The following is a 12,322-nucleotide window of genomic DNA, read 5'->3' on the forward strand; positions in this document are numbered from 1 at the left end:
ATTCATGTACAAGTTTTTGTGTGAACTTATGTTTTTAATTCCCTTGGGGATATACCTAGAAGTGGAATTACTAAGTCATCTAGTAACTCTATATTTAACCTTTTAAGGGACTGCCAGACTGTTTTCTAAAGCAGCTGTACCATTTCATATCCCCACCAACATTGTATTGACATTCCAATTGTTCCGTATGCATGTCAACACTTGCTATTACCTTTTTATTATAGCTACCACAGTGGAAGTGAACTGGTATCTCATTTTGGTTTTGATTTCCATTTCCCTGATGACTAATGATGTTGAGTATCTTTTCTTGTGCTTATTGGCCTTTCATAAATGTTCTTTGGAGAAACGATTTGAGTTTTTGCCTTTTTTTTTTTTTTCGAGATGGAGTCTCGCTCAGGCTGGAGTAGCAGTGGCGCGATCTTGGCTCACTGCAAGCCCCGCCTCCCGGGTTCATGCCATTCTCCTGCCTCAGCCTACCGAGTAGCTGGGACTACAGGCACCTGCCACCACGCCCGGCTAATTTTTTGTATTTTTAGTAGAGATGGGGTTTCACTGTGTTAGCCAGGATGGTCTCGATCTCCTGACCTCGTGATCTGCCCACCTCGGCCTCCCAAAGTGCTGGGATTACAGGCGTGAGCCACCATGCTCCACCATTTTTGCCCATTTTTAATTGGATTGTTTGTCTTTTTATTACTGAGTTGTAAGAATTCTTTATATATTCTAGATACAAGTCCCTTATCTGATATATGATTTTCAAATATTTTCTCCCATTCTGGTATTACCTCTTCCTTGGCGGTGTTGTTTAGAGCACAAAAGTTCTCTGGGTACAGCATAGGTGCATGTGCATATATTTATGAGGTATATGAGACGTTTTGATACAGGCATGCAATGAGTAACAAACACATCATATAACATCGGGTATCCATCCCCTCAAGCATTTATCCTTTGTGTTACACATAATCCATTTACACTCTTTCAGCTATTTTTAAATATATGATTAAGTTATTATTGACTATAGTCATCCTGTTGTGCTATGAAATACTATGTCTTATTCATTCTATTTTTTTGTACTCCATCTTGTTTTCTTGAATAAATGCTTCCTAGATTGCTGCAAGCTTTTGTTTGATTTCCAGATTTCTGGAAAAAGATGGTTCTTATAATTTCTGCCAGTTTTCTCATTGCTTTTACAGAGGAGAGAATTTTAGAGGTCTTACTGCACCATTTGCACTGATATCCCTTCAGCAGATATTCTTGAATAAATCCTTCTTAATTTGTGGTATGCCGTTTGGTCAATTTCCAGAGTATTTCAATGGCTGTTTTTTGATACTTTTGTCAGTTTTATCATTGCTTTTTGAGGAAAGGATTTGCTGAGCTCCTCACACAGTCATTCTAGAAGTCATGCCCATCCATTTTATAATTTAACGCCCAGCTAAACTATAACCCCACTCAAGATATAGGGAAAAATACATTTTTAGACATACAAAGTCAAAACACTTTTGCCATCCATTAATTTCACTAAAAGCTATACTAGTGGTTATATACTTCAGCAGGATGAAAAAAAAATCCAGAGGGAAGCAAGACTGGATACAAGAAACAATAATAAATGTCAAATCCTCTATCACTGAGTAGTAGTGACAGGAATTTGGAGACTTTTAATGAGATCCTCTTTTATCTGGGACCATATATTTGTTCAATGTGGTATAAAAATGGTATCCTAATGATCATATCTAAAGCATACTAGTAGTGCAATTAAGATCTTGTGTGGCAATCCCATGAGTCCTTTTAGTAAAAAGTGGTAACTCAGGCTGGGCACGGTGGATCACTTGAGGTCAGGAGTTCGAGACCAGCCTGGCCAACATGGTGAAACCCCCATCTCTACAAAAAAGACAAAAAATTAGCCGGGTGTGGTAGAACATGCCTGTAACCCCAGCTACTTGAGAGGCTGAGGCAGAAGAATCACTTGAACCTGGGAGGCGGAGGTTGCAGTGAGCCGAGATCGCGCCACTGCATTCCAGCCTGGGCGACAGAGCGAGAGACTCTGTCTCAAAAAAAAAAAAAGTGGTAACTCATGTTTAATGGTGAAAAAAGTATATTCCTGAAGAACAAATGCTTTGTCTTTAACAGGTGAGGGGAATGACATGTGCCTCCTGCGTACATAAAATAGAGTCTAGTCTCACAAAACACAGAGGGATCCTATACTGCTCCGTGGCCCTGGCAACCAACAAAGCACATATTAAATATGACCCAGAAATTATTGGTCCTAGAGATATTATCCATACAATTGAAGTAAGTGCCAAGAATTTATGTTTCTGTGTTCTTACCTATTTAATCAGCACTCCCGTGAATCATTTCTGGTTTGCATCAGATAGAGGCAATGAAAAAAAAATCTAACTCCTTTGAATACTTCAAACAAGATCTGTCTCAAAATTTAATGTAAACATGTCTGCATTTTTTTTTTTTGGTCTTTTTCAGGAAAAGTTAGGCAAAGGTACATTTACACTATTAATCAGGAGCAAACAAGTTAGAACCACAAAACACTTAAATATTTAGAAAATGGAAATAAAGTATAATTTGTTATAAATAAGATTCATATTAGTTACTAAGAAAGTGAAGGATCCTGCTTGATGGCTTTTTGTTTGTTAGGTCAAAACGAAAGACCTATTTTTAAGTTAAAGTAAGAAATTTAAAAGACTAAACCCAGCTGGACATAGTGGCTCATGCCTATAATCTCAGCATTTTGAGAGGCCTAGCCGGCAGAATCACTTGAGGCCAGGAGTTCAAAACCATCCTGGGCAATGTAGCGAGACCCTGTCTCTGCAACAAAAATTAAAATAATTAGCCAGGTGTGGTGCCACGCACCCACAGTATTAATCCCACGAGAAGCAGAGGTAGGAGGATTGCTTAAGCCCAGGAGTTGAAGGTTACCATGAGAGAGACCTTGTCTCTAAAACAAACAAACAAACAAACACAACCCTTTCTTTGTGACAGATTCATCCTGTGTTCTTCAATAAATCTTAAGTGGTAATACATGTGAATGTATTTTAAAAGTTTCAGTATGCTATAGAATTGGTATTCAAGTGATTTAAAGCATTTTAATAGTTCAGTTAAGATCCTATTAGTATAGATGACATTATCATTACCATTTTTGTGAAACTAGTTTTACTGAGTACCTACTATGTGCCAATTACCAAGATTGCAAAGCTTCAACCCTTAATTCTCACAGCAATGTGGTCATATTGATTTTGGAGGTGAGGAAACCCAGGTTAAGAGAAGTTAAGTTACTTATCCAAAGTCACATAGCTAGTAACTTTCATAACTGGGATTTGAGCCTAATTACTCTGACTCCAAAGCTCATGCTTGTTCTATTCACTGTGCACCGCCAACAAATGTAAGATGGCAGCATTTCCCCTAGCAGTTGGAAATATAATGTGTATTACTATCTACGGTCAGATAAGTCTTGCTTAGGGGTAGTTTCCTTTCTATACTTTGTTTTATTGGGGAAAATGATTTATGTTCATGTTCTTTTTCTGATAAAACAAGACTAAATACTGCATATGCAAGGCCTTGAATAATATGTTTAGTATGGTGCTAGCTTTTTTTTTTTTTTGAGATAGAGTCTCACTTTGTCGCCTGGGCTGGAGTGCAGTGGCGCGATCTCAGCTCACTGCAACCTCCGCCTCCTGGGTTCAAGCGATTCTCCTGCCTCAGCTTCCCGAGCAGCTGGGATTACAGGCACCTGCCACTACATCCAGCTAATTTTTTGTATTTTTAGTAGAGACGGGGTTTTACCATGTTGGCCAGGCTGCTCTCAAGCTCCTGACCTTGTGATTTGCCCGCCTTGGCCTCCCAAAGTGCTGGGATTACAGGCATGAGCCACTGTGCCCGGCCTGGTGCTAGCTTTTATGGCCTATTAATGAGAACCTCTACTGAGGACAGTTGTACTTGAGTTAAACTGTTATATATAGGATAGATATTAACTAGCATTAAGGAAATATTCATTTCTTTGATGAAAGATTGGAAACAAATGCAATCAAGAGCAGGAAGCACATCTTCATCTTTGTATTCCCCAGAGTGACTTGCCCTCAGTAATTGAACTGTTCTTAATGACAATACCATGGCTTAGAATTTCTCTGTACAATATTTATATGTTCAGTGAAATAATTTTTTCTCATGAATTTCCTTAGAGCTTAGGTTTTGAAGCTTCTTTGGTCAAGAAGGATCGGTCAGCAAGTCACCTAGATCATAAACGAGAAATAAGACAGTAAGTACTTTTGGAGTGTCAGTAAAAAACAAATTTTGACTCCTTATTACAAATTTAACATCCTTTTTGCATGTCAGTTTTTATAATATCATCCTTATACTGGATGAAATGGTCACAATGTATATCTCTCTGTAGTACATAGAATCTTTACCCATTAGCTATTTATGACCATGATTTTTCTTTTTTTGTTTTTTCCATATAAGATGGAGACGGTCTTTTCTTGTGAGTCTGTTTTTTTGTATTCCTGTAATGGGGCTGATGATATATATGATGGTTATGGACCACCACTTTGCAACTCTTCACCATAATCAAAACATGAGTAAAGAAGAAATGATCAATCTTCATTCTTCTATGTTCCTGGAGCGCCAGATTCTTCCAGGATTGTCTGTTATGAATTTGCTGTCCTTTTTATTGTGTGTACCTGTACAGGCAAGTGAATTGTTAGCAAATATATTTGTTAATAATGAAAAATAAGCAAAATTTGGCAGGCAGGGTTTATTTTCAACTACAAAACTGATGTTAGCTAGAAGTCTGATCATTTTATGCTATATGCTTTACAAAAATAATCTTCAACTGGGTAGTTATTTAAGTAGATAATAGATGCCATTTAACCCCTAAGAAAGAGTTCAAGATTTTTGGATTTGGTATTTATATCTGCTACTGTATATAACTTTATTTTATTTTTCAATTTTTATTTATCTATTTTTTTTTTTAGAGATGTGGTTTTGCTCTGTCACCCAGGCTGGAATGCAGTGGTGTAAGCACAGCTCACTGCAGTCTTGAACTCCTGTGCTCAAGCAGTCCTTCTGCCTCAGCCTTCTGAGTAGCTGGGACTTCCAGGCACTAGCCACTGCACCCAGCTCAATGACTTTATTTTTGTTATTTCTTCCTGACACTTCAGTTCATTACCTTCTGTATGTTTTAAACTCTTTTTTTGAGATAAACTTTTACTGTGGAATAGAATACTTCTATCAAATAAATCTTTTCCTTTATCTGATCCTTATAAAAGGCAATAATGATTTTTTAAAAATCTTAGTTTCTCTGTTTTAATGAAATAAGCTTTCCAGTTATATTTACCAACAAAAACGGCCAACAGATTTCATAGCTTGTGATACACCACTTAGTTTGAGTTTTGGAAAGATGGGTGAGTTTTGCACAAAAATATTCTTGAGAAAATGTAATTCCTTTCCTAGTTCTTGTTTTTGCTAGCCTCAGAAAGAAAAATCTGCTTGGTGTGATGGCTCATGCCTGTAATCCCAGCTACTTGGGAGGCTGAGGCAGGAGGATTGCTTGAGGCCAGGAGTTTGAGACCAGCCTGGGCAACATAGCAAGACTGTCTCTTTAAAAAAAAAAAAAAAAGGAAGAAATATCTGATTTTCCTTGTATTATGGAATATCCATTGGATCATAGATGATAGCCCCACAGGCTTGTGCAGCAATTTGAATACCTCCCTCTGCATGTACATCTATTGAAATACAAACACGATTGTTTTGGCTTAATCTCCCTTTAGTGTTTATGGATTAGCTAAAAGCCAAAGAAAGTGACTATTGATACTTTAAGTTATTGAGATATATATGGAATTTCAGCATTTTTAAAAATTCAATGATTATCATTCCTATATTGCAGTTTTTCGGAGGCTGGTACTTCTACATTCAGGCTTATAAAGCACTGAAGCATAAGACAGCAAATATGGACGTACTGATTGTGCTGGCAACCACCATTGCATTTGCCTACTCTTTGGTTATTCTTCTAGTTGCAATGTATGAGAGAGCCAAAGTGAACCCTATTACTTTCTTTGACACACCCCCTATGCTGTTTGTGTTTATTGCACTAGGCCGATGGCTGGAACATATAGCAAAGGTAAAGTAAGAAAGGGTGACATTTGTTAACATGTTGGGTGGATAAATGACCATAGTATTTTTTAGGCCAATCATTGGAAATACATGTTTTTATGTAGTTAACCATCTACTGAAAGACGTATTTTCATTTTGGCAATATTTTAAGTTAAATATCAGTTTAGAAGATTTACCAAATATGAAATTAATACTGTAGATAGTACAGTATGTCTGTTTATTTTAAAAGAGAGAGACAAATGAGAAATACTTACCGCTTATTTACTTACATCACATTATTAATTGAAAAATTGACATGACCACATGGTTTAAAATGATAGAAAAAATTCACCCATATTCCCTTGCTATAATGTAAATCATTTTCTAATTCCATTCTACATACCTTTCTACTTAACAGAGTTGCAAATGTAGTATTCATACTACTTTGTATGCTTAACACTATAAAGTTTTTCCCCATTTTTGCAGTCTAGATTATTATCTAATATTTCTGACTAAGTCTGTCACATCAGTTTGCTTTAATTTACTAAACCATTCAGGTGTTTTTCACCATTAGATTGTTTCTAATTTTTTATTTTTAGATAATCCTGCATTGAACATATTCATGTCTAATAGTCATTTCCATTGAGCTAATATCTTAGAAGACATTACAAAGGATGTGCTTACTGGGTTAAAGGGCATAAATATTTCTCTGGTTCATGGTACAAGTTGTAACAGTTTTTGCCAGCGGGGGTATGTCAGTGAAGTATTTTTACTACAACTTCACCAGCATTACATCCCCCACAAATTCTTGCTAAGTTAATAGACATTAAATGGTATTACAGGGTTACTTTAGTTTGTGTTTCTTCCATTAATGGTGGGGATAAACATTTTTTCATCATCGGATGCTTATATTTCCTTTTGAATGATTTGCCTGTGTATGTTCTTTGCCTGTGTGTTTATTGGGCTCCTCATGTTTTTCTTATTAATTTATACAATTTCTTCGTAAATTATACCTAATAATACTTTTAAAAATATTTTGTGTACTTTTAGGCTGGGCGTGGTGGCTCATGCCTGTAATCCCAGCACTTTGGGAGGCCGAGGTGGGTGGATCACGAGGTCAGGAGTTTGAGACCAGCCTGGCCAACATGATGAACCCCATCTCTACTAAAAATACAAAAATTAGCCGGCATGGTGGCACGTGCCTGTAATGCCAGCTACTCGGAAGGCTGAGGCAGGAGAATTGCTTGAACCCAGGAGGCAGGGGTTGCAGTGAGCCAAGATCATGCTACTGCACTCCAGCCTGGGTAACAGAGTGAGACTCTGTCTCAAAAAATAAATAAATAAAAAATAAAATATTTTGTGTACTTTGTCTTTGTGAAGTGAAACATTTTCTAGTGAAACATTTTGAAGTGAAACATTCAAACATTTTGAAGTGAAACATTTTCATATTAATTTTTAAACAAATTAATATTCCTAAAGCTGTCTTTTGGGTAAATGCTAAAGATTGTATTTTTATTTTAGTTAAGACCTGAACTTTTTCTTCCTTAGCATTTTCAATGTGTTTGTTTTAATTTATAGGGCAAAACATCAGAGGCTCTTGCAAAGCTAATTTCACTACAAGCTACAGAAGCAACTATTGTAACTCTTGATTCTGATAATATCCTCCTCAGGTATTTATCTTCCCTCTTCCCTCTTCTCTTTTTTTAACTTCTTAAAAAAATTTCAAATATATACAGAAGTAGAAAAAGGACTATTATGAATTCACATAATCTGTCTCCCAGATAAAAAAATTATCCACATTTTGCCATACTTCATCTATCCATTTTGTCTGTCTGTCTTGTTGCAATAGTATTAAACCAAATTTCAGTCATATTGTTTTACTGCTAAATATTCTGTATTATCTCTAAAAAAGGATACATTCTGATATAACTATACTACCGTATTGTACCTAACAAAACGAACATTAATTCCTTAATGTCACCTAAGACCCAATTCATATTCACATTTCTCCTGTTGTCTCCAAAATGTTTTAAGTCTCTTTGCCTGAAATAGAATTCAAACAAGATCCATGCATCATAGCATTTGACTATCATATGGCTTATGTTCTTTTAATCTAAAACAGCACCTCCCTTCTTTCTTCTCATTGTCCTTCCTTCCCTCCTCCCACAAAACAATTGACTTGAAGAAATAGCCATCAGTTGTTCTGTAGAATATCCCACAATCTGAATTTATCCTTTGTTTCCTTTTGGTTTCATTTAACTTGTTCTATAACTCCTATGTTACTTGTAAATTGGAAGATAAAGCTAAAGACTTGATTAGATTTCAGTCTTTTGTATTTCTCATTTTTATACTCATAAAATTGTTTAGGCAAAGTTACATAATAAAGACATTTTTAGTTAAATGAAACCCATTACATTATTTTTTAAACTTTCATTTTTAATTTAATGACTGTTCAAAAAAATAGAGTGCCTACTTTGTGCTAGCTACTGTGCTGTTCACTAACAGTGAGCAAGACTGACATACTAGTTCCTAGTTTAAATGTTGGTCCTAGCTTCCATTGGTAGTAATTATGGAGCCACAAGCTTGACGTGCACTAAAGAGCTTACATGGAGAGGTCAGGGTAGGAAGCATATTATCATGGTGCTTTTTATGTTAACTTATATCCAGTGAAGAACAAGTGGATGTGGAACTTGTACAACGTGGAGATATCATTAAAGTAGTTCCAGGAGGCAAATTTCCAGTGGATGGTCGTGTTATTGAAGGACATTCTATGGTAGATGAGTCCCTCATCACAGGTATGTTCTTTCAAAGGATCATGACCAAAATGTTAAGAAAAATAGACATGAAAGATGAAGCACTTTTTGTAGAAGCTATGAATAGCTAAATTATGAACAAAGAGAATATGTTCTTTTAAGACTGTATTAAATCAATTTCCTCAGATTTACTTTGTGGCTTTAGTTATGCTATTAGTCCATTTTCACATTGCTATAAAAAAATACCTGAAACTGGGTAATTTATAAAGCCAAGAGGTTTAATTGACTCACAGTTCCGCATGGCTGGGGAGGCCTCAGGAAACTTGTAATCATGGTGGAGGAGAAGGGGAAGCAAGGACCTTCTTCACAAGGCAGCAGGAGAGAGAAGTACTAGCAGGGGAAATACCAGATGCTTATAAAACCATAAGGTCTCATGAGAACTCACTCACTATCATGACAACAGAATAGGGGAAACCGCCCCCTTGATTCAATCACCTCCCCTCCTCGACATGTGGGGATTACAATTTGAGATGAGATTTGGGTGGGGACACAGAGCCAAACCATATCATCCCACCCTTGACCCCTCCCAAATGTCATGTCTTTTCACATTTCAAAACCAATCATGCCTTCCCAACAGTCCCCCAAAGTCTTATTTCAGCATTAACTCAAAAGTCCACAATCTAAAGTCTCATCTGAGACAAGGCAAGTCCCTTCCACCTATGAGGTTGTAAAATAAAAAACGAGTTCCTTCCAAGATACAGTGGGGGTACAGGCATTGGATAAATGCTCCCATTCCAAGTGGGAGAAATTGGCCAAAACAAAGGGGCTACAGGCCCCATGCAAGTCCAAAGTCCGTGGGGCAGTCATTAAATCTTAAAGCTCCAAAATGATTTCCTTTGACTTCACGTCTCACATCCAGGTCATGCTGATGCAAGAAGTGGGCTCCCAAGGTCTTGGGCAGATCCACCCCTGTGGCTTTGCAGGGTACAGCCCCTGCCACTGGCTGCTTTCACGGGCTGGTGTTGAGTGTCTGTGGCTTTTCTAGGTACACAGTATAAGCTGTTGGTGGATCTCTACCATTCTGTGGTCTGGAGGATAGTGGCCCTCTTCTCACAGCTCCACTAGGCAGTGCCCCATTGGGGACTCTGTGTGGGGGCTCCAAACTCACATTTCCCTTCTGCACTGCCCTAGCAGAGGTTTTCCATGATGGCTCCTCCCCTGCAGCAGACTTCTGCCTGGGCATCCAGTCATTTCCATACATCCTCTGAAATCTAGACAGAGGTTCCCAAACCTCAGTTCTTGACTTCTGTGCACCTTCAGGCCCAACACCACGTGGAAGCTGCCAAGGCTTGGGGCTTGCACCCTCTGAAGCAATGGCCTGAGTTGTACCTTGACCCCTTTTAGCCATGACTGGAGCTGAAGCCGCTGGGATGCAGGATACCATGTCACTGAGGCTGCACAGAGCATCAGAGGCCCTGGTTCCCAGCCCACAAAATCATTTTTTCTCCTAGGCCTCAGGGCCTGTGATGGGAGGGGCTGCTGCCAAGATCTCTGACATGTCCTGGAGATGTTTTCCCCATTGTCTTGGTGATTAACATTTGGCTCCTTGTTACTTATGCAAATTTCTGCAGCCTGCTTGAATTTCTCCCCAGAAAATGGGTTTTTCTTTTCTATTGCATTGTCAGGCTGTGAATTTTCCAAGCCTTTATGCTTTGCTTCCTTTTTAAACGTAAGGTCCAATTTCAAACCATCTCTTTGGGAACACATAAAACTGAATGCTTTCAGAATAATGCAGGTCATGTCTTGAATGCTTTGCTGCTTAAAAAATTTCTTCTGCCAGGTATCATAAATCATCTCTTTCAAGCTCACTATTCCACAGATCTCTAGGGTGGGGGAAAAATGCCACCCATCTTTTTTCTTTTTTCTTTTTTTTTTTTTTTTGAGACGGAGTCTCACTCTGTCGCCCAGGCTGGAGTGCAGTGGCACGATCTCGGCTCACTGCAAGCTCTGCCTCCCGGGTTCACCCCATTCTCCTGCCTCAGCTGCTTGAGTAGCTGGGACTACAGGCACCTGCCACCACACCTGGCTAATTTTTTGTATTTTTTAGTAGAGACAGGGTTTCACTGTGTTAGCCAGGATGGTCTCGATCTCCTGACCTTGTGATCAGCCTGCCTCGGCCTCCCAAAGTGCTGGGATTACAGGCGTGAGCCACCGCGCCCAGCCACCATCCATCTCTTTTCTAAAGCATAGCGTGAGGGACCTTTACTCCAGTTCCCAATAAGTTCCTCATCTCCATCTGAGACCACCTCAGCTTGGACTTCATTGTTCACATCACTGTCAGCATTTTGATCAAAACCATTCAACAAGTTTGGCTGGGCACAGTGGCTCATGCCTGTAATCCCAGCACTTTGGGAGGCCGAGGCTGGTGGATCGCTTAAGGTCTGGAGTTTGAGACCAGCCTGACCAACATGGTGAAACCCCGTCTCTACTAAAAATATAAAATTAGCCGGGTGTGGTGGAGCATGCCTGTAATCCTAGCTACTTGGGAGGCTGAGGCAGAAGAATCACTTGAACTCAAGAAGCAGGGGTTGCAGTGAGCCGAGATTGTGCCATTGCACTCCAGCCTGGGCAAGAAGTGCGAAACTCTGTTACAAAAACAAAAAACAAAAATACCTAAAACCATTCAACAGGTTTCTATGAAGTTCCAAACTTTCCCACATTTTCCTGTCTTTTTCTGAGCCCTCCAAACTGTTCCAGCCTCTGCCCATTACCCAGTTCCAAAGTCGCTTCCCTGTTTTCAAGTATCTTTATAGCAGTGTCCTACTCCCTGTGGTAACAACTTACTCAATTTACTACATTAGTCAGTTTTCACACTGCTCTAAAGAAATACTCAACACTGGGTAATTTATGAAGGAAGGAGATTTAATTGATTCACAGTTCTGCATGACTGGGAAGCCCTCAGGAAACTTAAAATCTTGGCAGAAGGTGAAGGGGGCCTTCTTCATAAGGACCTTCTTCATAAGGCAACAGTAGAGAGAAATGCCAGCAGGGGAAATGCCAGACACTTATAAAACCATCAGATCTTGTGAAAACTCACTCATCGCAAGAACAGCATGAGGGAAATGCCCCCACATGACTCAATCACCTCCCTCCCTTGACATGTGGGGATTATAGATCCCTCCCTCAACATGTGGGGATTACAATTAGAGATGAAACTTGGGTGGGGACACAGAGCCAAACCGTATCAACTATTGAAGGCTTTTATCACTGGAGATTATTAGCTACTAGCATGCATAACCAAAGGAAGTTGTCTCAGTTTCCTGTAGACTTGATGGACTTTGGCAAATTTTCCTGGGCAAATACCTATTCTGCCCTTCCTACTATAAAGACTGGTCTAATCTGAGCTATGACACGAGTCCAGGTTTTCCACATCAGGGTCTACTCTAAGGGAATAGGCCTGGCATAGTTTTAGAAAT

At 38.9% G+C, this 12,322-nt stretch overlaps 1 protein-coding gene across 3 annotated transcripts in view; it reads left to right on the forward strand.

The window, feature by feature from the left end:
• The window catches only part of ATP7A (ATPase copper transporting alpha), a 135,891-nt gene that overhangs the window by 95,982 nt on the left and 27,587 nt on the right, over positions 1 to 12,322 (forward strand). For 2 of the 3 annotated variants that reach the window (XM_030807382.1, XM_030807383.1), the window contains 6 exons: positions 2,125 to 2,286; positions 4,185 to 4,261; positions 4,465 to 4,690; positions 5,888 to 6,121; positions 7,672 to 7,763; positions 8,761 to 8,888. In XM_030807382.1, coding sequence (XP_030663242.1) covers positions 2,125 to 2,286; positions 4,185 to 4,261; positions 4,465 to 4,690; positions 5,888 to 6,121; positions 7,672 to 7,763; positions 8,761 to 8,888 — 919 coding nt within the window. The remainder of the gene's footprint in view (positions 1 to 2,124; positions 2,287 to 4,184; positions 4,262 to 4,464; positions 4,691 to 5,887; positions 6,122 to 7,671; positions 7,764 to 8,760; positions 8,889 to 12,322) is intronic. The other variant, XM_030807384.1, reaches the window with a different exon arrangement.

This window comes from Nomascus leucogenys, chromosome X (genome assembly GCF_006542625.1).
Source record: "Nomascus leucogenys isolate Asia chromosome X, Asia_NLE_v1, whole genome shotgun sequence".
In the NCBI taxonomy this organism is placed as follows: domain Eukaryota; kingdom Metazoa; phylum Chordata; class Mammalia; order Primates; family Hylobatidae; genus Nomascus; species Nomascus leucogenys.